At 36.9% G+C, this 24,213-nt stretch overlaps 1 protein-coding gene across 1 annotated transcript; it reads left to right on the top strand.

The window, feature by feature from the left end:
• On the top strand, positions 1–22,994 carry LOC117407279 (transmembrane protein 39A-like). The gene is made up of 9 exons (XM_059029233.1): positions 1–363; positions 5,879–6,072; positions 11,873–12,095; positions 13,907–13,990; positions 14,525–14,679; positions 15,872–16,199; positions 17,665–17,852; positions 19,758–19,878; positions 20,928–22,994. The coding sequence occupies exons 2-9, from the start codon at positions 5,960–5,962 to the stop codon at positions 21,159–21,161; spliced, it is 1,446 nt and encodes a 481-aa protein (XP_058885216.1). The 5' UTR covers positions 1–363; positions 5,879–5,959; the 3' UTR covers positions 21,162–22,994.
• The last annotated feature ends 1,219 nt before the right edge of the window (positions 22,995–24,213 follow it).

The following is a 24,213-nucleotide window of genomic DNA, read 5'->3' as shown; positions in this document are numbered from 1 at the left end:
CTGCTCAGCGCTTCGTTTCAGCACTGCGAATGCGCCGGGAAGCACGTCGCAGGCCTGATGACGCCGCCGAAAGGCGGTTCTGGTTTGCCACGTCTCTCTGTGGCAGCGGCAGGTCTGAAGTGAGGTAGCAAGACATGAGTTCGTTCTGTTCAAAATACTCAAAAATAAATAAATAGGGGAACTCTTTTCAAAGCACCGCGGTCGTAAATAAGTATTCATTTCATTAAATAACTGAACACAAAGAACGAGCAATAGTGAATTAAATGCTCCTTTGCTTTTTGGACGTGTACAGTTTCAAACCACAACCAGTCTTTACACACAGCAGATGTTTGAACGTCAACTCCAACCATTGCACATCTATGTGTGAGTAAAGATCTTCCTTTTGTTTGTTTTTGTATTATTATGTACTCTTATCTACAGACTAGATTGATTTTCCAGTGAAACTTTTGAAGTCTTAAGAAAAGTTGTGTGTTGCATTTTCCTCGCCTGTACTGCAGAAGTTCGTTTTTTTTCACTTGATGGTGTTTCCTGTGTTTAGCATATGGCGGGGACTACATTGACATTTAGTTATGGAAGCATTAACAACATAGGTCATTTTAACATACTGTTTTAATGTGTACTGTATATACAAAAATACACTAGAAAATACGTAACTGTCGGCGTCCATTTGACAGTTTTGAAATGTAATTATGTGTTTGCATATTCAGAATCCAGGCAGTGACTGTATTAGTACCTCTACCCGTCGAAATGAAACGGTAATTTTGTAGCGCGGTGCATGAAAAGACAGTAATTGTTTTTCATAAATTCATTATTCATAACATACAATGTACATCGTACAGCCCCATTAAACTGCTTACCTGTATTAGAAATACACGGTCTTTCATAAAAACGCACTATTGTATGGAAAACAACTGCCAAGGCTTACCAAATCCAACCAAATCAATTTGCATTTAAAGTGAGAGTCCAAGTAAATATACTGTACCAGTAACTGTCTAGTTATTTGCACATTTGCATAATTATGTGCTTCCTAACATAATTGTGAAAAATTATTATTAGTAGTAGTCATAGTATGTTTTTGATGAGACCTTTTAAAAAGATGTGTTGTTGATAGCCAATACAAAATTGCTCAGATCTTTGGTTCTACCTGTTTATGAGTAACTTCGTTTCTTTTATGTCTTTCAGTGACGCAGTGCATTGTGTGCTAGGATCTGATTTGGCAGACAGTCATGTTATACTGGATACAAATAAAATGTATATTACAGTACAATAATAAACACCCAAAACACACTCGGTTTAGGCTGAACAGAGTTATAACGTTATACCTATGCCAGCGGGCATAAAGACTGGATTGATTTTAAAAGACAATTCATGTATTTTATAAACAAAGCTCTCATCATGCTGTACCAAACCATACGAATAAGCACAGGCAGGTTCTCTGTGGAAACAGGCTTCATACAGTACAGTATACATACAACCCTTTCACTTTAAATGTCTTTTAATCTACTCTAATGTAAAATATCCTCCACAGTGTAGTTCTGCTGTGGTGGTCAGTATGCCAGTGTTCTTTGTCACATGCAGAATGCTAAGGATATGGTTTTCCCTATATTGGATAGTAGGTCAGGCACCTCACCTATAAAGGACAGTTATTGGGATTCCATGGAAAACTCCAATTGCAAGGAATTTAGTCTCTCAATATTCTTTTGCAACTGGTCAGGCAGCATCCTGATAGCTTTCAAAGTTGGCAATAGCCAGTGGTAGGTACGACAGGTAGTATTTTCCGAGGACTTACCTTTAAGAAGTATTTGTCGGCAGGTATTAAATAAATCAAAACTCACCCATTTATTAATGTGCTGATTACAAAACAAGAAGAGCTGCCCTGTCCTCATCTCACATATGTTTTACCTTCACTACATACGTGGCTTCCTGAAGTTACTAGAAGCGGTAGGCCTCCTGTTTGAGGATCTACAGTACTTTCCATCTTTTGTGCTCAAAACCCATTGGCCAGCTGATCTGACTCATTTAGGTAGATTATGCATTAATTTATAAACCCACAATAAATAAAAACACAAAATAAGATTATTGTACTGTACCAGCCTCTTGCAGTTTATTAAGACCTGTGTGGGGCTGGTAATAATTGTTACAGATTGTTTTACTGTAGGTGGTGCATAAAACTGGGAGTAAAATTTACTGCAGAGCTTTATGGTGTGCTACTCTATACTGCCCATTCTAACTGGTTCAGATTTTGTTACCTGGCTGGTTACTGATGTCTGTTTTAAAACGGTTTTTGTTTAACGCATTCATGTTTAAAAAAAATGTTGGCATTGATTTTCTGAATATTTTTCTATTAACAGGCGCATGATCAGTGCAGAGTATAGAGCCTGCTACAGTAAGCTCATCACTTGTAAAATATCAGGAGGACACTATCAAACTGTATGATACTGTAGGACAGTGCAGTCTTTCTGTGTGGGTGCGTGGCAGGGTTGTAACATCTCTTAAATTATGTTGTGCTGTTTTTGTGGTATTTGGCCGGTTAAACAAATGAAAGTGAAACTTTGTAATCTGTCATCTTTGTTTCGGCAGGTGCTTCTCAACAGCAGAGATAATTATGTTCTTTTTAAAAACATATTTCAGAATATAGTATATCATATTTTATATGTAATACATTAAAACCTCACCCGGTTTTAAGGAGACAAGTGTGGGCACCTCTAGTACTGGACCACATACAAAACTTTTTGTACACTATGTTGTGATAAATCTTCTGCAATTCTCTGATAGTTTTGGAGTATGCTATACTTTCACATGTTGTTGTTTTTTTTCTCATTGAAACATCTTCAGCCAACAGCAAAGCATGGACGTTCTTTTTTTTGTTATTGTGGGCCAGTTTTTTTTATTTTAGGAAAGAGAGACTTTGCCAACCAATTGGTGTGGTCTCTGTTGCCCCCTGTTGAAAGAGGGGCAGAAAACTGAATGATGTTTATATTCAGACAGCACTAGTAAACTTGCTGCTGCTTTCTGATACGAGATGACTCCCAGTGCAGTAGATCAGTCTTACTCCAGTGGGCTAACGGCTGTGGAGGAAGTGTTTAGTTACTATGTTGAAACAGGAACATCAGCACTGTTGGTCTTGAAAAACAATCTGTATCCTAAATTCTAAAAAAAAAAAAAAACAAGCAACAAACCAAAAGACCTTCCGTGAAATAAGAGGGATCAACAAAAATGTTATAAAGTAGGGAAATTGATTTTTAAAACCTTGCATGTGTTCTATTAAAGTGCAAACCAACACTTAGATTGGTTCATACTTAAATCGGTTAATACTAAAATCGTGCAGCCGCCACTGAGGATGAGTTATACTGTAGATTATACATGCAGAATATTAGCTATTACAGTAAAACACAACCTCCAATGTCATAAGAACATAAGAAAGTTTATAAACGAGAGGAGGCCATTCAGCCCATCTTGCTCGTTTGGTTGTTAGTAGCTTATTGATCCCAGAATCTCATCAAGCAGCTTCTTGAAGGATCCCAGGGTGTCAGCTTCAACAACATTACTGGGGAGTTGGTTCCAGACCCTCACAATTCTCTGTGTAAAAAAGTGCCTCCTATTTTCTGTTCTGAATGCCCCTTTATCTAATCTCCATTTGTGACCCCTGGTCCTTGTTTCTTTTTTCAGGTCAAAGAAGTCCCCTGGGTCGACATTGTCTATACCTTTTAGGATTTTGAATGTTTGAATCAGATCGCCGCGTAATGTCATGATGCTTATTAGAATGGGGTTCACTTCAAAACAAGCTGCCCCCATTTACTTTAAAAGCAGACGTGGGCATTATTGTTTTAACTTAAATAAAACAATGACCTATAAAAAGTTTGAAACACGTTTCAGACCCATAATGGGAATTTTAGCAAAAGTTTATAAAATAGAAATACATTTTATATTCTGACCTATAAATTCCTCCTAAATCCGCAGTGTACCGCAACTAAATATTAATCTCAAGATTAACCTGTCAAAGTGTACTTTATTAATAATTTTGTGCTGGCTGACATAACTTAGGCTGAGTCTTAAATACATCAGCGAATGTTGTCCTTAAAGTTGTATTTTATTCTATATGCTCTATATTACACTATGATAATTCTTTGCAATGGCACTTCCCTTTTTGTAGCAATTCTCACTATTTTCTTTGGTGCTAACTGTGCACATTCCAGTTTGGCTTAAATGAATGTCAGAGTATGTTACCATAGCGAGCTGCTTGCAGGATATGAATCAGATGTAGGCAATACATTGTTCTACTGTGTACCCAAAACAATTCCCACACACCGACCATGTTTGTCTCAGGTTGCTTGATTAGAAAACGTTACACTATTAGCCAGAGGCAGTTAGCTGCATCGTTAGATTGTGCTTGAAATGCAGAACTATGAGTTGCCACCAATATTTAACTTCTTTCTGCTCTTTGCAATCTTACAGGTGGTGTCCAGTGAAGCTTGATTGTTTCAGTTCCACATTGTTTTGAAATCTGGCCTTACCAATTATACAGACCACTTGCTTTTCAGAGGATTCTCTCAATGAAGTTCCATTGCATTTCACTGCCACATTGTTTTAACCTTTTAAGATATCGGTGATACAGAGATTTTTCACATATCCATTTCACTTCCTGTTTAAAAACTGTTAAGCCATTCCCCTGACTTTATGCCCCTGAGGATACATTGTTTTTCCACAAAACTCCCATTTCTAGGTTTTACTACAAATACAAGTATTTTATAAAATGAGAATGGGCCTACATAAATACCCCTAAGATTCCTAAAAATGTTGTAATTGCTTTCGAAACAGTTGTGTTTGTAAAGAAATACCTGGGAAATACACAGAAAATAACCTGAAAGTGTTTCATTCCAGTCTGCAAATACTATTTGATTTTGAGTGCCTGTACAATATTGTACACAGAATGAACATAGTCTTCGTATGACCTTTGCCTGTAGCCTGAAGTTGTAAACAGTTAACACACCAGACAGTCTCCCCCAAGAGCGCTGCTTTTACTGGTGAACAGTGAAACCGGACTAGGATATCTCTAACGGCCATGGATTGTTTATCCCCTGTTGTATTATTATTACTGAAAGATAGCTTAGTCTGTTGTATGATTGTGTTAATTATTAATGTACCTCCAGTAAGTGTGTACACACAATGAACAATGGCTTAAGAATCACGTCTGGGCATCCATCAAACTGGTTGAGAGGTACAGTATCAAAGAAAGCTTGCAAATCAAGTAATCTGATTGGACGACAGTTAAGATCCCACAGAGTCTACAGAATGGGGTATTATTCCCGGTGGTGCTGATACATTTTCCCACATCAGCACAATTCTTTGGAAATACAGGCTACTGTAAACAGTTGACCTCACCTGTGTAATTGCGGTCTACTTGTAACTGTGTTCCTCTGTGGCTTCTATGATAAAGTGAAGGATTTATAAACCTTTAAAAAAAAATAATAATAATAATGGAAAACAAATACCCAGAAGTTATTAAAGATACAGTATGCATGAATAGCCTAGCCTTTGACTTCAAAAGAAAAACTCTGAAAGTTGAATTTGCACATTATAGCACACAACTGTTTAGTTAGGGAATTCCTCAAGAGTGTGGTGATACAGTACAGGGAAGATGAATCTCACAAGTAGTGTGATGAAAAAAATACTTGCTAAACTCTGTTTCGGTCTCTGCAGTTTGTTACAATAGTAGGTTTTCAGTCTTCCAGCTTTATGTGCCGTGAACACTGGCAGATCTCAAGTGAGTTACAGTGCCATATTAACAACAGTTTCTGTACGGATGGAAAATGATGACTATAGACAGACTAAGACGGTCTTTAAAAGCGTTCCTGAATCGATGTGTTTTGTTTTCCAGAGGTCAGGCAGCACTGGGATCAGCACTGAGTTCTCGGGGTGGGCCGTCCCGGTGTCTCCTGAATCGGTTCGGTTGCTTGCCATGCCTGGTGGAAGGCGGGGTCCGAGCAGGCAGCAGCTGAGCAGGTCAGCATTGCCTTCTCTGCAGACACTGGTGGGAGGAAGCTGTAGCAACGGGACTGGCCTCCGGAACAGGTAGAGAGATCTTTCGGAGTGTGTGTGTGTGTGTGTGTGTGAGTGTGTGTGTGTGTGTCTCTCTCTCTCTCTATATATATATATATATATATATATATATATATATATATATATATATATATATATATATATATATATATATATATATATACACACACACACAGTATAATAACATAAGAAAGTTTACAAACGAGAGGAGGCCATTCGGCCCATCTTGCTCGTTTGGTTAATAGTCCCATACAGACACCATTCTGATATGCCGGACTCAACGTGTGTCCCCCAATAATATCCTAATAAGTGTGATGCTATATCACTGAATTGCATGATCCAAAGAAGGACACTGAGGAAAACAAAAAACGTGTGTTATAATTGCACCACAGACAGGATGAAAATAAACTGACTGTGATCTATCGGTTGGAACAGGGTGAGAAGCTTTCAGAAATACTGGTGGACTCCAGTGGTTCGAAACACAAGATGTGGACTATCATTACAATTCTGAATTTGAAGTCTTTAATTGCTTTTTGCAAAGAAAATACCAACAGAAAAAAGTAGCAGATAGGATATGTGTTTTATTTGCGTACACTGTACGTTTTCTATGTACATTTTTCAAATTATTTCTGTAAAGTGTGTGCAGTACATGTAAGGTACTGTATACTATCGTAGCGTGTCAGTGTAGCACTGTGATATATTTTGAATTAACTGTGTACTACGTAGGCTATGTTAAAAAAGAAAATGCACTAAAATTATTTTAATTTTAAAATAATCTTTTTCTTTTTGCATTCTACAGTAATGTGTACGAAGCAGCAGCATGATTTATTTTGTGTCAGTGGTAGCCTATAAGCGGTTCTCAACCTACCTCCCCTGCGACCCATATTTTTGTGTTTCAATTACAGTTCAATGAAATGTATTATATATTTAAAAGTAAATACGGCTGTAAGTGAACTTTGAAAATGTATACATTGCAAAAGCAAGGCATCCTCAACATTAGGGTATTGAGCAAATCGGAAACACCCACAGTTTGCTGTTCATTTGATTATGGTTGACAAAGTGTTTGCAGGAGTGTTGAAATCTGTAGTAACATCTTTCTTTTTCTTGTACTGTGGTGCATTATCCATCTCTTTCAACACCTCAATTTTTGTCTGCAGGGATAATGCAATTCGAAAACTGTGTCTATGACAACTTGAAGTGCATCATAGGATCAGTAGTCCCAAATTAGCAGTACAATGCAGAACAGAGGCGCTAATATAGTTTTGGAGGTAAAATACCAGAAATGGACGACAAAGCAAAAAAAGCAAAGTATATTTCAGCTGATGATCGTCTATTTCCCAAAGAAACTGCATGCAGATGGAGGTAATTGTTTTGCACATCTTGTAATGTGTCTTTGGAGAAAATACAATCGATCGCTATTTAGCTTCAGAATCACACTTAAAACGAAAGGCTACTACAGAGGCTGCTGAACAGAATGTAAAATAAACAGCTTTCAGAAAACAAACTTGAAAGTCAGCGCAGATAAAAAGTATTCCTGTTCGTTGTATCCAAGTTAAATCAGCACTACAAGTACGATCTAGCACAGCCACCTCGCTTCAAACAGCCTGCTGCTTACTTTTTAAACACAGTTAGAATTTTAGATCTGAATAGGCACATTTTCTTTGTTTTGACTCAATACTAATAAAATAAATTATTGGATGGGACAACTTAACATGACAACGAAAGTGCTGTATATATTGCCTTTATTAAAGTATGCCAGATGCCCTTGGTTAACCGAGTTTTGGGAGTGTTTCTAATCAATTTCCACATCTGTATAACTTGGCAAAGCTTTGCCTTACACTTCCAACCAATTCAGTGGATGCAGAACGTGCAGTCTCGATGTATGGGCAAGTCTGCACCAGACAGAGAATGTTGGCAGCAACTGCTGGGGGATGTTGCATGCTTGCCTTTACAAATGACAGCACTCTGTTTTAGTAAGGAAGCAAGTACCACTGTTTTTAGGCTTTTATAGTGCTCTGAAATATTGTACACATAGGTTTATTTAACGTTTAAACAGGTCCGTGAAAATCAGCAAAATCCTAATTTTATTCTAAAACCTATCCACAAAAAATACCTAATTTTACCACGATTTAAGTAGACCCCTACTTATAAATGGGTCTGTTTTAACCAGAGTAATTCTTCATTAAACCCCATGTTTATAAAGGAACCACAAAATAATATGCGCAATTACCGATCACTTTTATTCATTAGAAAAAAATATGTGGAATACAATTAATGAAACAGCACTAGATCTTGCAGTTAACACACTGTGTGTTTTTTTGTCTCTGTTTTTTAATACCTGTCAGCGTTAAACAATTTTAAAGGAGAAATACTTTTTTTTATTTTTTCACAACACTGTTTCGCACTGTGGTTTAGTCCAGTACCAGATTATATATATATATATATATATATATATATATATATATATATATATATATATATGGTATATATATATATATATATATATATATATATATATATATATATATATATATATATATAATGTATATACACACACACACACTGCTGTGCAAAAGTCTTAAACATGTTTTCTACTATTATAACAACCTCGACTTGCATGAAGAAGGAAAAGCATTGAGTGAAATAGTTCGCATTACTTGATTTTCAAGGTGTGGTATCTGAATCAACAACAAAGAAACATCATCTGTAATTGACAAACCCAGGACTGGAAGACCCAAAAAGCTGTCTAACAAGGATGAGCAATATTTGAAGATAATATCCTTAAGGAATAGAAAGATTAAGTTTTATTAAACTAGTTATTGAGAGAACCTGAACCTGGGGGTGTAAAGAGGCACCTGTACCTGTCTGTCATTGAAGTGTTGGAGGGTAAATTAACAGCAGTGTCAATCCGTGTAAAATTAAGCAACAGCATGTCTCCTCACTTGGTGTTTTAGAGTTACACAATATTCTACAGCCTATCCCTATATATACTAAGCATGACATCAGGTAAAAGAATTCAGAGTCATTTCTGGGCCTTCTAGGAACCGGGTTACCCGATTCCTGGAAAGGGTTAATGACACCGTTTTTGCCCCTAAAGCACTACGAACTAATGTGCATGTGTGTGTGGCTGTAGGTCGAAATAATCAAGTTTGAAGGTCGTTGTACGTCATGGCTGGAGCAGGGGAGAAGGGAAGGGAATGCAAGCCAGCTGACCGCACGCATTTCTGTCTGTTCTGCTTTTACATTTTTTAAATTGTCAGTTTGAGAAATAAACTTTGTTCAATAGCTGGCCCTGCTTTAGTACAATGCGCACACTACATACTGTTTTACATAATGGTAATGTTGCTCTTAAATTACTGTGGCTGATTCTTTGGCTGAAGAGATATTATCAGCTCATCATCTAACCATGGAATCTTGTGCAATTAAATCCTCCTTAAACTCCAGACGGTAAACAATGTAACAAAATCTACTGGGATGCAAGACGCAAGAGACGAAAAAAAATCTATTCGTGTTGACTCAAAACTTTATTTACGCACTCTACGATTTGACTGGCGAAAGATAACATTGGTTTATTGGAGTTCACAAAGACAACTTTTTTCAGCTTGGTACGGTAACCTTTTCACATCCTTGTTTGTTTAATTCTTGCTCTTCTTGTTGCATTGCAGCCCTTCATTAATTACGTTTTGTTAATGACACGTGTGCAAGACACAAACCTTAAGTGTATTTTTATTTGTTGCTGTTCTTGTTCTACATTTCCTAAACAACTTCATTTTAAGCTACTTTTTTTACACAACAGTACTCACTCGTTTCGTCACCATCACAACTGTTGCAAGAAACTGGGGTTCATGTATTCTGCTGGCGTTAATATACCTGATGAAGACGCGTTTGTGTCGAAATGTGTTGTTTGTTTTACAACTATGTCCTTTTTTTAAATCAGTAATTTTGATGAATATAAACGAGCGGGAGTATTCAAACCTCTTTGAAGCAAAATTATGAATTTCGTTTGGTAAGCCATTTAAACATAGTTTGGCTGAAAGAAATTTGAATGCTTGCATTGCCGTAGAGACTCTCATTGTGTGTGTGTGTGTATATATATATATTCACATTCGTAAATATTGACACTTGCTTTAAAGGGAAATGCAGAATTTTTGTGCCTAACCCCTGAAAAAGTTGTCAATTTTTTTTGTTGTTCTTGCATTTCTAACAATTTTAATTGCAGTCTGCATTATAATTTCTCATTTCTCTGTGCTTCAGTGGTACAAACAGATTGATACACGATGGTACGATTGACAGAGCATTGTGTTTTGAGGAATCATATTGTCATAAAGAACTGTCTGCGCTCACCAGTGGCAAGCCTGTCGCATACCAGTAAAGGTACTCGTACCACAGGTTGAAAACCACTGGTCTAGCCGGTCAGGTCAAGTGGCTCCGCTACAACATGTCGCGTGGAAAACTGAGATGTTTGATTTTAACAAAAAGGGATTCGAAGAGGAATCGAATCCTGAAAATGGATTCTGGTGATATCACAAGAACAGGATACCCGAGTACCCTGTGTCATCCCTAATACATACTAACTAAATATTTTTCTATATTTCAGTTACTTGGGAAATAATGGCAAAAAGTACATCCCTAATTCTGTGATCATATCTGTAGAACTTGTAAAGCCAAAGGCTCAACACCTTTGTCGGTAAATCGATTTTTACTTTGACTATTAGTTGACTGCTGCATGTAAGTTCTTATTCTTCTGTATGCAAGTCTTAAAAAACATTAAAATAAATAAAACCAGTATACTGTTGTTGCAATAAAAAAGATATATGATCAAGAGATCACAAAACAGACACCCAGTAAGTTTGACTAGTTTACCATTGTGCTAAAAGGGATCTAAAAAACTGTTGAGACACCCTAATGAAGACAATAGCCTAAACGTGTGGGTGAAGCCTTAAAAAAAAAAAAAAAAAATAAAGTTTCATTCCAGAGTTGCAGTTGTCTTTTTATGTTCATGAGTCAATACAATAAAAACCCGGTAAATGACAAGCCTGTCTTGTGCAGTGTGGTATCAGTGTGTACAGCGTGCTCTTTGGTTTTCATGAAGTCAGCCTTGAGGAATGTTCATGCATGTCTGAACATGGCCAGAACTGTGTTTATGACGAGAGAATTCCAGAAAACAGAGGATTTTTTTAGAAACCTGTCGTCATTAAATACAATATGTATACTATTCAAGTAAAACATTGAAAATAGTTTCCTTTTCCCTGCTAGATTGATACAGTATCCTTTGTTTATCTTTTACCTGATTAATACCATCAAGCCGGCAGTTTAGGAATTCAATTATTAGACTGATGTATTGGCGGTTAAGAAATAAAATCGGTCAATTATACTTTTTCAATAAAGTAACATATAGGAAATAGCTGTAGAACGCTTCTCTGTGTAACTGGCTTTCTAATCTGTCTGGTTCTATATACAGTCACACTATGAAACATATCTCCATTGAAATAAACATGTTTTACAGCCCCTTCATTTACAACCCCTGTTTTGTAATGTACGAACATCTTATACATCTATATAAAAATGGTCAAAAATACCAAGTATTCCTTGTATACTATCTGTACTCAATGTGGATTAATTACTGAGCAGTTGTACAAACACTGGGTCCCACTGATATGACTTTTGAAAAACCCTGTACATGAGAAGAAGGAGGAGAAGAAAACTGCAATCATAATTGTATTGTATGTAGAGCCGTAGCATGGAAATGTAAGCTTTTGACTCAAGCCCTGTTTCCCCCAGCCTTTTCATGGATTCTCACTTTGTGTTTCAGGAACAGTACTTCTGTCGGTCTGTCTGCCCCACCGATCACTGCCCTCATCACCCCTGAGCCTGTCCGCCACCGTCGTGTCCCTGAGCTCCCCCTGGACGGGAGCCTGCTCTTCGAGTTCCTGTTCTTCATTTACCTGTTGATTGCCCTCTTCGTCCAGTACATAAACATCTACAAAACTGTGTGGTGGTACCCTTATAGCCACCCTGCTGCTTCTACCTCACTGGTAATGATCTATGATTCGCACAGCCATAAATCATTCTTTTAAAGCATTACTGGTTGCAAACAACACGTTAGAATGGTTTAATTGTGATTTGACCCTGCTGAATGTTTAATAATTAATTTGGACCATCAGTTGTACTGTAAGTCTATTTTCCCTTCAGTGTACCTGAAGTAGTGTAGTCTAATTATGGGTTGTACACTTAAAAGGAAAAATGTTTGTGTGTATAAACAATATTCTATTCTAAAATAATTTTTAACCCTTTCAGGACCAAGCATTTTTCAGTGGGATGTTCCCCCAGGACTAGGCGCTTTTTGGCTGTAATTGACTCTTTTCCTATAAAAAGTCACTAAAAATCTGTTTTTTACAGTAGCATCTTGCAAATGGTATTTATTTCAGAACACACTGGGGAACGTTATAAAGTACTTCAGAAACCATACATGTATAAAAACGCATTATTCTATGACCCAAAGGACCTTACAATACTTCCTGAAAGTTTTGTTGAAAAATATTGATGTTTGGGCAGATTACAAGACATTGTTTCACCTGAATGATTGCAATAACATAATACACGTTTATTCTCAGAGTCTTTTATAAGCAATAATGGACACTACTCGAAGTAAATAAAATAGTTACTCATTTCATTATTAGTAATAAGGAAAAAAAACGTACCTGATACATTTAGTTCATGAGATAGTATATGCTTATATCCACTCGTTTCTTGATATTTATAAATGTTGTAAAAACAAATATATGAAAACACATGAGAAATAATAAATGGTCTAATATAGCAGATTTATAGTGTTTTCCCTTTTTTTTTTATTCGCTTTAAACAAGTTCCTGTGATGTTTTGTTTCTGCTTTTGTCTCTGCTGGGCTGCTGTAAACTGTCTCCGCCCCGTAGACACCAAATGCCCCTCTCAGTGATGTCACAGGAAAAAAAAAAAAAAACTATAAGGAAGTGAGCATTAGTCCCTCCCCTGTCCATTGATGTGTGTTTCAAGATGACCCTGTAAGTCATCAAAACAAAGTAAATAATGCATAAGATAGCAATATTTTTACAACACATTCTTTGAAAACTAAACAGCTGCTAGCCATAGCCTAATATAAAAAAATGAGAATTGCAGTACCTACTAACCTGCCCACTAACATTCTGTAGTCTCCTCTATTTTGATCTTCGCAAATTCAAAATTCTTATAGATTCTGCTGTGTGATTTGTTTATTAGCTGTAGAAATATATATATATATATATATATATATATATATATATATATATATATAAATAAAACAAATTTCAGTAAGCTATAGTTTTTGGTATCTACATACCATTAACCAAAGTAGCTGTGCAAGCAGCAGGAACATCGGCAATCTGTCTGATTTCCTGGTTTTGAGTGGGGTGGGTGGCATGTTTTGCACCATGGTGTTCGGTTAAACTACTATAGACAAAATGTTGCACTGCTTCCACTTTTCAATCATTTATTTTCTGTATATCCATTTTACTTATATCCATTTTACTTAATGTTTGCAAACCATTCTGTCACTTAATCACAAGATGTGTAGATTTTGTCCTGTGATTTAAATAAAAGCAGAGAGAGAGAGCTATAATATTGACAAACTTCTGCTAGTAAGTGCAGATTTCACTGAATTGTAATAATTGTGACATTGTATGGATTTAATGAAACTCTTAATGAGTTATTTGCAGACAGATGGTGCCATGAGACAGTCACTTGTTTGATTTTATAACAAGAAGACCTTTTAACATACTTTTAACATCCTAATGCAGTAATAATGTGTTGCTTATATCCTGCATTCTTCCAGAATTTCCACCTAATTGATTACCACCTGGCAACCTTCATTACAGTCATGCTGGCACGAAGATTAGTATGGACAATAATTTCAGAGGTAATGTTTTTAATATAGTTTAACCTTTTTTTAAAATATATATGTATTTACAAATACAATTTGTCAAGCCTCACTTATTGATTATATATTGGTTATTGTTGTGTTTGTGAAATACCAAAAAAGTAATATATGGTTCAGTTTAGCAAAAAAACACTTTAAAAACCCTTAAAAGTCCTTGTCGCTGTCTCTTGCCTTCTAGATATCACTGAATTTAACATTTAAAAAAGTAAATGTCAATTTATGGTTTTCTAAATATATTTACACAGTTGCTCCACAAAGGGGCACTTTTGATTCTTGCTTGGACAAGGAATTCAATTCACCGCTTTGATCTTTAATTTTAAAATATTATTCAGTTTTATATAAATGCAGCAATAAAGAACACCACACACCTCTCTGAGACCCTCCCTGGTGTGAAATATGGTCCTATTTTATTTATTGCTGTAGCAGTATTTGTTTCAGGCTTGCCAGTCCACCTTTTTAAAGATTATAATTGTTTGAACAATTATTTTAGTATTATAATTATTATTTTCTTAGGCCACCCAAACTGGACCAACATCAATGATACGCTACACAGTGTTGATTGCTGCTCGGTTCGTTCTTCTCACCTTGTGTGGCTGGGTGCTGTGCTGGACGCTAGTCAGCCTCTTCAGAAATCATTCAGTGCTCAACCTGCTCTTTCTTGGGTACCCGTAAGTGAATTTGGTCTTTGTATTATTCCCCTAATCCTATATGGTGTTCTCATGGTAGGGTGTTCAAATTACTAACAGATATATTCTTCCAATCAGTGTTCAATGCCAAGGGCTTGAGGCAAGACACCAGGTTCAGCAGCAAACAAATCACAGGGTAAAGTGTCCTTTACTTTAGACAGCATAGATCAGTGCTGGGGAGAAACCTATTTCATCAGCAGAATTGACAAAACCCTGTAAGGAATAACATTGTCTTTATAATCAATGCATTGAAAGACAGTCACAATGTAGATTCTCATGGAAGCACAAAGAGTTACAAAAAAACAAAACAAGCGCATTCATAGAAGACATCTCTCTACAGAAATCTTACCAATGGATCATTTGGTGCCAAACCAGCAGAGCTGCGATCACAAAGTACCCAGGGGCTTGGCATTCAGTCCATCATACCATGATGATGCCCAACATCACAGTTTCCGAGAGGCAGTGTTTTTTGCGATATGGAGTTCTCACTGAACCCTTGAAAATGCATTTGCTGAAAAAGGCAGGTTTAAATGGTCTAAAGCAAGGGCACATAGCTTAACAATGACATGGTTTAGTGTGATACTACATAAAAACTGTCTATAAAGAATTTCAGCCTCCTGCAGCACAGTGGACCAATGTACATTATGAGGCTGAATTAGGACATGGGCATAACTTAAAGCACTTCAGTATACGGTCCACGTCAGAAAATCACAATGGCATTCTACATTTCATAATTCTGCCTTTTTTAAAGTAAGAGGTAGGTATGACAGATGTGATGGTTTACAGAGATTGTTGATGCAAGCTGCGCTCATTACAGCCTCATACTGTATATGTGTCTATTGTACTGCTGGAGACTGAGATGCCACTTATTGTAGAATTATTCTACCAATGTGATTGTTAAATTGTGCAACTATTAACAGGTTATTATTATTATTAAGCATAGTTCAGTAAAAATGTCCCTATCCCTAAAAATAATGCAGCTATGTAAGTAGGTGTTTTGGGATTGTAGTATGATTAACTTTTATCGCATTGTAAGATGGTGACTGTGTGGGTTTTGGAATAAAATAGCCAATTTACTTTATAAGCAAATATTTAAATTTAAATGCAGGAATTGAGGAACCGCTGTGGTCAGATATGTTTTTTTGGTTCAGCCTTTTTCCCGTTTTCCCCACAGATTTGGTGTGTATGTGCCGTTGTGCTGCTTCCACCAGGAGAGTCGGTCGCAGCCGCTCCCTACAGACTGCGGTTACCTGGACCAGGAACAGCTTGATGGCCCTCTGATTAAATCCAAGGACTTCCTGACGCTCCTGAGGGAGAATTTAAAAGAACATTTTAATAACCCTACGTCCATCCCAGTGCATTCCTGCCCTCTGTCGCCGGATCTGATTCGAAACGAGGTGGAGTGCCTCAAATCAGACTTCAACAAGAGGATTAAAGAAGTGCTTTTTAACTCCCTCTTCAGTGCCTATTATGTAGCCTTCCTGCCTCTCTGTTTTGTAAAAGTAAGTCGTTTTCTCTTTGCTACGATAGACATAGGTTAATAACGATTTTTGGAGTACTAATCCCAAACATTGTTTAACCAATAATACAGAATATCTCAATTGAATTGCATTTAAAACGATTGTATCAGAGTAGCACTTGGCCCACTTAAGTGACCAAACTGTAAGCGTCTCTCACTTCCTTTCTCACACTCATTCAAACAGAACGCTCTCCACAGCAAAAGGAAATCTGATTTTTTTATATTATTATTTTCAGGAGCCCTCAGTTAGAAAGAGAAACACTAAATGTCAAACCTAATGCAGTATTATCCCGTTATCTTCCAATGCTAAATATAATTATATAAACACATTAAACAATACGTTATTTGAAAACATTTCGGTAATTATTATTAACATGATTACCAATAAAATGAGGTATGTTCGTAACACATAATAAAAATAACACATACTGTACTTAATGTTGCTACGACATTAAAAAAGAGCTTCCATGTATGCCTGTCAATATTTGTTCAATGAAGTGGATGATAAGTGTCTTTAGTCAGTGTGGTCCTCTCAATTGATCTAAAAGGATCTAAATACTGACAATTTTTTAGACCAATTGAATAGACCCCGATGACTGACCCCCACACTACATGTACATGGCAATCAGTTTTATTGAACAGCACCTAAGCTACTTTATACAGAATAGCTCCGTTCTTCCCTGGGTATTTATGTCACTAATTATGGGAAGCAAAAAACTATTCTGAAAAGACATACTGTGATTAGTCTTTTACTTGTACTTATCTGCATAGGATATGCAGTATACAGCTTTTCGGTTGTTTTTGTTGGTGTTTTTCAGCACATACAAAGCTTCCATGAGAGTAGGCTCAGTCAAATATGTTATAAACCTTTAAAGTCCATCTATTTTCAGGAACTTTATATCCTGCCAGTGCATGAATCTGAAAAAGGATGAGTTGTGAAGCTTGCTTATATCTACTACGACACTATTTTGCTGTGTAGTGTGTTCAGAAAAAAGGAACAGTGTTTATTGCTGTGTCTAGCAGGTTTGCTATGGGTATGTACGGCTGGGCTTGTGACACAGATCCCGTTCTTTAGGAGTCATGAGCAGAATGTGTTCTTTGAGTCATGATGCAAATGGTATCAAACACACTTGTCTTCAGTAGCCAACTGCAGTTGAAAGTCTGCCTGTCTTGTACAATAGCCACAGCATAATGACTGCATGAAACCCTCCTTTTACAGCAGGACCGAGATACATCTGGTGCCACAAGAGAAACAGGATTTCTCTAATTGAGTTTTCAATTAAAATGAAGAAGCGTGTAGTGAGAGTTGGCAAGGCTGGTGATCTGCAGCCTTTCCCCCTGTTTGATTCATATTCACTGAGTCCTGCCGGGTGGAGTTTCCCATGTGTCATGTAGCTGCCTGTTAACTGTGTGTGATGCTAAATAATTGTTCTCTCTTGTCTTTGCAGAGTACACAGTACTATGACATGCGGTGGTCATGTGAGCACCTCATCATGGTCTGGATAAATGCCTTTGTCATGTTAATGAGTCAGTTGCTGCCTCCAAAATACTGTAATCTGTTGCACAGATCCGCAGCACATCTCGGCAAATGGCAGAAACTAGAACATGGCTCTTACAGCAATACTCCACAACACGTGTAAGTTCCCTCCAGTCTTTCAGCCCTTTATAACACTGAGCTGGTTATAAGTAGAGGCAGTCCAAATCTGCGGGAGAATATGCAAAACAACTGCAGAAATGAAGTAGGTCTCTGCGGAGTGTCCCGTAGAGCGTCTTATTTGTTTAGAATTGTATTAATAATGGCTTATAAAAATGTAAATCAAGTAAACATAATCATATCAAACAGTTTGTGTTAAGTACTTTCAATTTAATATGTCAAGCATTGTTGTCAGAAAAACCTTTAGAAACCGTCAAACAAAAACACATCACATGAGACTTCTTATTGGGCCACATTTTCAGAGCCTTTACTCTTAATTAACTCCTACTTTTGAAGGAGACAAAACATCTGTTAATTTAACAAAACTAGAAGCGAACAGCGAAATTATATATTTCAGGTCACTTTAGCAGTCTAATGCCCTGTTCACACTATCATTTTTATACTGGTATCGTTGCGGAAATAAGTGACAAAATAATCACCACAAAATAAGTGATGATGACAATGAGGTAAGCGTACTGCAGAGCAGTGCTGCTCTAAAATAAAATCCCTTGTGAGGGAATATCAAAAAGCAAAAAAAAAAAAACATGCATTCCCAAAGCCGTGATGCAAGCCCGCTGTCTTCGCAACCTCATGTTTTTAAAGACGGCTAATTGTTTTTGCCTTTTTGTTCGTCTCATTCTTTCGCATTCAGCTCATCTCTTAATAATGATTGAACACCAAAACAAAATACTGTAGACTGACAGGACGGCAAAACATGTCATATTACATAACAGCGGGTCCATTTCTAACGTGACAGCGGTCGTTTTGGAAACGAGTCCAGAACCCGAACACTGTCGATTTAAACACACATCAATGTGGACAGGTGTATCGCAACTGCATCGGTGCTGTACCGGTATTGAAAAGTCAGTGAGGACAGAAAGTGGTTACGTACAGGTATATTCTATACCAAAACAAACTGAACTAGTATCGTACCGATACAAGTGTGAACAGGGCTTTAATGATAATTATGATGACGATGTAGCTGCAGAGTATGGCGAATCTGTGGAAAACTGGGAATTCTGTGAGGAATTCCATTATCTGCAAATTTGGCCTGTCTCTAATTATGAGGCAGTATGACTGTCATTAAGCCCCTGTATGCACAAATAATGGGCAGTCCCAATGTTTTGTCTTGCATGCAGAGTATAATGAAAACTAACCTGAGGGTTTTAAACTCTGTGGACCTGTCATTCCGCTGCTGGTGATAATATCTCAAACCATGTAAGATGCTAAATTCGTATTTTCAATGTTAAGGAGATTCCCTGAGGAACATGATCCTTTTGGCAGTCATTTTACTAAGCTGCTGCTGCTGCCACTGCTGCAGTGGCACCGCCTGTTTTCTCTGAGACCATCTGAGGAAGAGTTCTATAAATACTGTGTGCTTAATGTAAATGTGACCATGGCAATGACCTCACACCTACAATGGCTGCTACTGTATACTGAGGTCATGTAATGTATACATTTCTGGGGTATATTGTCTCAATATGTGATACACAGCTGTAGTCTTATGATTAAGTTCCACTGCCTTGTGTTGTCCCATGTTGCCACATTTTTTTGACGCATCAGTGAGGCAGATCACACTCAGTTGGTGCTGTTTTGTGTGATTTTTTTCAAATAACTCCCATTATCGGTGTTGTCCAATGAATGGGTCATTAAGTTAGTGATTAGCTGTTCGTTTTAAGTGAGCCATTGCATACCTTCTGTCTTGTGGTATATATACCCCAATATCTCAAGAGGAAGTTCTTTCTTCTTGCTGTAATTTGTATTATTTTGAACCACATTCGCTTGTAAACTGAGAGAAATCCAGATATATGTTTGTTCTATGGTTGATAGTTGTTTTTACTGTTGCAGCTGGTCAGAAAGTACGATATGGCCACAAGGTGTACTGGTGCGACACAATCGGTGTTTATACAAAGCAGTGGGACCTTATAATGTTGCAGTGCCTTCAGATGTATCCCATGCCAGATTTTATGTAAGTATCTGTTTTGAATAAAACGGCAATTATACACACACACACAAAAAACGTATTTAAACATATTTTGAGGGAGGGACCCACAAAACTTCAATGTCAAAATAAGCCTCACGTTAGGTTTTGCACTGGAGTGAATGATTAATGAGCTTGGCATACTCTGTAACATGATCAGCCAGTATTAATATATGGAATTATGTTTGTGAACTTTGATTGAATCTTCTGAATCATTCTAAAATTGCTTCAACAAACTTTGTTATGAAGATCTACCGGGAGATACTCTCTGGACTGATTCCTGTTCAGACTGCTATTGATTCACTTGGTTTTGTTGGAGATTTTTAGAAAGAGGAAAAGGTGTGGGACAGGCACAGTAAAATGTCTGCTACCACCCATCACTTTTCTTTGTAACCGTATTGAAGTGGTAGAATACTGAGAAAGCAGCAGGTGGAGTTTGGTCTGTTTACAATTTAGAATTTGTACTCCTCCCTTATCAAACATATGGCAGCCTAGAGATACCCAAATAAACCACCCAACACAATGCCATAAAATGGTTTATTAGTGTAAATAAACATAAAGCCATGGAGTACAAAAGACATATTTCTGAACAGTGATGTGCATTCTTTTGACCTTTTTTTTTTAAATCATATGATGTTGCTGTCCTCTGGTGGCCAGTTCTAATTTAACAGCTCCTAAAGCCCATGAAAAAATTGGCAATTTTTGGGCAGCTTATGAAGCAGCTTGTTAATGGGGAGGATTTTAAGCACTTTTCACCATGTGAAATTTTACATGAACTTTACATACAGAGGCTATTGTAGCAGTAAGTGAAAGACAGTGCAACTTTTCTGTAGAATGTTGGTGTAATAACTTCTTGATGGTGTTAATGGTCTTCTCTAGCTGTGTGCCCTAACTGATTTCTCCTACCATTTGACATACAGCATTGAAACCACATTGAGCTTGTCTGGTATGAGGTCACAGGTTTCAGTGTGCCCCAGTTTGAGTTGAAATCATCAGGTTGAGTCCAATCTAAACCCATGTTTATTTTTCTGTTGCAGTTTTTATTTCACAAACCCTTAAGGATCCTGAACCTTCTGATTCTGATCGAAGGCAGCGTGGTGCTTTACCAGCTCTACTCTTTGCTGCGGTCCGAAAAGTGGAACCACACTCTTTCTTTGGCTTTAATTCTTTTTTGTAATTATTATGTTTTATTTAAACTGCTTAGGGACAGAATAGTCCTGGGAAAAGCATACTCTTATCCTTTGAACAGCTTTGGAATTAAGTCTCATTAAACAGACATGAGTTTGGGTGGGGTGGAGGGGAAAGAGAGTGAGACCAGAAAAAAAATATTTTTTTTGATACGGTTCTATTTTTCATGCAATGTTTATATCTATTTAAAGATATTTTATATTTTGTATACTGTTTCAAGGGTTCCAGTTTTTTGCATTTGCGAGGTGTTATCATTATTTTTGAGCACTTGTCATCTCAGAACATATGCTTTGCTCAACCTTTAATTGATGAAAGTAATTTACTGAAGTGCCAAGACTGTGTCACAGCTGGACGCCATGCTGTAGCAATGATTGGGGGGAATAAATCAATAAATGCAACTGATTTGCGTGTTGAATAACCTGCTGTAATAATGGAATGTGTGTGTATATATATGTATATGTATACATACGTACATACATGATTCATATACACCTCCTGGCCTCTCTATTAGGATATGCATCGAATATTGGGTTGGGCCCGTTTGTCCTGATCACAGCCTTAACACAACGTGGCATAGATTCCACAAGGTGCTGGAAGGTATTTAATCTATTCAAACATTTACATTTCACACAACTGGTGCATCAGTAGCTGAATACATGTTTTAAGTTCATCCCAACCATGCTCAACTGAATTGACATCCAAGGATTGTGTACACAATTCTGGCACAGTGAGTCGTGCATTATTGTCTTTGATTGTTATTCGTCTTGCTTTGCAGAGTAATATAATGTAGAGGCCCGGGGTGTAACAGGAGAACATGCACCGAACCAAGGCAACCAATATGGGGCACCTAGATATGAACTATTATGCATGATGTAATAAAGGGAATTATGAAAGATCTTAAGAGCAAGTATTCAAACGTTGAAAAATGTCAATTTCAAGGTTTTTTATTTTGCTTCTATTTTCAGTGTCAAAAAAACTAAAACAGAAATTGTAACTATGCAGATGCAGGCATATGGCTTTACCATGGAAATATTTACATTCCCCACATAATTGTATCTTTTCCTATTCTTACTGAATGTCAGAGGTGGGTTTTGTGATTTGTGCAGTGTTGCTTTTTTAAACAAGGAAAAAAAAAACCCAGTCCTTTATATCTTGCATGAGGAGGTTAACTTCTAAATAAAGCAGTTTCACAAATGTTTTTGTCCGTCACTTGGTACAGTATTAACACAAACCCTGGATTATATCTTTAACAGAATGACTCAAAGTAGGTCATGTTCTTCCTGGTGATGACTAGTACTAAAAAAACATATTAGGAACTACTAGAAATTTCAAATTGGCAACTGTTTTTCGAAGCAATGGTATTTATTTAGTAATGGGAAATCCGTTGGCCGTTTGGAAAATAATTACGTGTTATGAAAGCATTTATGTGGTGGAGTGGAGGTGTGGGTATGCAGTTAGCTGTCTGCTGATATCTCTGTTTTTCCATAAAAACTCAAGATTAATTTAACCACACCACACATACACGATGCCATAGACTTTGCCTGATCTATTTATTTATCTTTGGTATTCAAGGGACTCTCTTTGACAACATGTTTTTATTCTGTGAAATTCTGAAGTTTACAAACACAAAAAAATAAATGCATATTGAAGTTTGTGCCCGCTGCCTTTACAGATAATGAGATTTGTTCCTGTTGCTTCTTAACCAGAGTAATCAGAGAAATGTAAAGAAAAACACATCAATTGATTTGTAATAATAATAATTTTTAAAAAAATCTATTAGAATTGGTACAGTTCTTACCCTAAGGGCAGCAGGGCCTGTATTGAATTTTAACCCCTATACAGATGTATGGCTTTAGTTCTTTTCTTGTTTTTTGTAAGTCATACATTCAATAAAGTTTGCATTCATATGTGTTCTAGACAGCCGACAAGTTTTATGAATGATGAGGTGTTGGATAAGACAAAAATATTATTGATTAAAAAGAGGGGCCCAATGTATTATTTATAAAAACGTGTTCTTGTTTGACCCAGGTTGTGTTTATATATATATATATATATATATATATATATATATATATATATATATATATATATAAAATATATAATATATAAACTCAAGTGATCTTGTTGACGGCCTGTTACAAACCAAATTTCACTCTGTCTCTATCACAGTATTGCGTAGAAACAGCATAGGAAAGGTCCCTCTGCAATTCCGAAAGGTGGTTAATAAACTAGTCCTTGAACTTGCAGGCTGCAACACTGCTGTGGGATTCTTATCTACAGGTAGTGTTACTTCTTTGCACCAATCCTAGTGGAGTGGAATGCGGTATGAAGAAATTTTATGTTTTGTGGCATGGAATTCCACCAATAAGAAGCCATGATGCTAGCACATGAGAAAACACAATAAAAGGGAGCGTCATCGCCGGGTAAGCCAGGCTAGTTCAGCACTAGCACTAGAGAAATGTTTACATTTTTACGGGAACAGTGCTCGATCACTTAGGGGTTGAGGAGGAATTTTTCAGGGAAGAACATTTTTGCAAATGCAGTAAATAAGACTGTATGAAATGATCAGTGCCTTGTGGTGCCGTTTAATCATCCAAAAGGACATGATGGTTGTTTTTTGGGGGAAAGTAGCGACAGGCAAAGCAAGACAGACATTCCAACAAGATAAAGCCACAGGTTAGTCTGAATTTCTGGATACTCAATTTCTCATATCGCTGGAGGGGTTGCCACAGTTGGCTTCTCCTAACCCCTTCAATTGAGCTTTTATCGTGTCGACACTAGGCAGTGAAAATTCTATAAACTGCACTTTCATTCAAAACAAAATTGCAACAAGCTTCTATTCAAATCTTTGTTTAAACATTTTGCAAATACTTCTGTACAAATTATAGTGCTATAAAGTTTATTTCATTTTTTTTTTAGGCTCATTTTAAAAAACAGCTTTTGTATTGCTGGGTTACCTACTGCATCTCATCAGACCAAAGATGACTCAAAACAAGATGATTAAAAAACTGCTACTTTTAACTATTAGCAATATTTTGTCATTTGTACATTAGGAGACACTAAAAATGACATGGGTTCTTGTCACTAGAAAAAGGATAAATCTAATGAGAACTGTGTGAAACTTAAGTTAATTAA

The sequence above is a fragment of the Acipenser ruthenus genome, chromosome 8 (genome assembly GCF_902713425.1).
Source record: "Acipenser ruthenus chromosome 8, fAciRut3.2 maternal haplotype, whole genome shotgun sequence".
Lineage (NCBI taxonomy): Eukaryota > Metazoa > Chordata > Actinopteri > Acipenseriformes > Acipenseridae > Acipenser > Acipenser ruthenus.
This window is presented reverse-complemented; position numbering and strand designations above follow the sequence as displayed.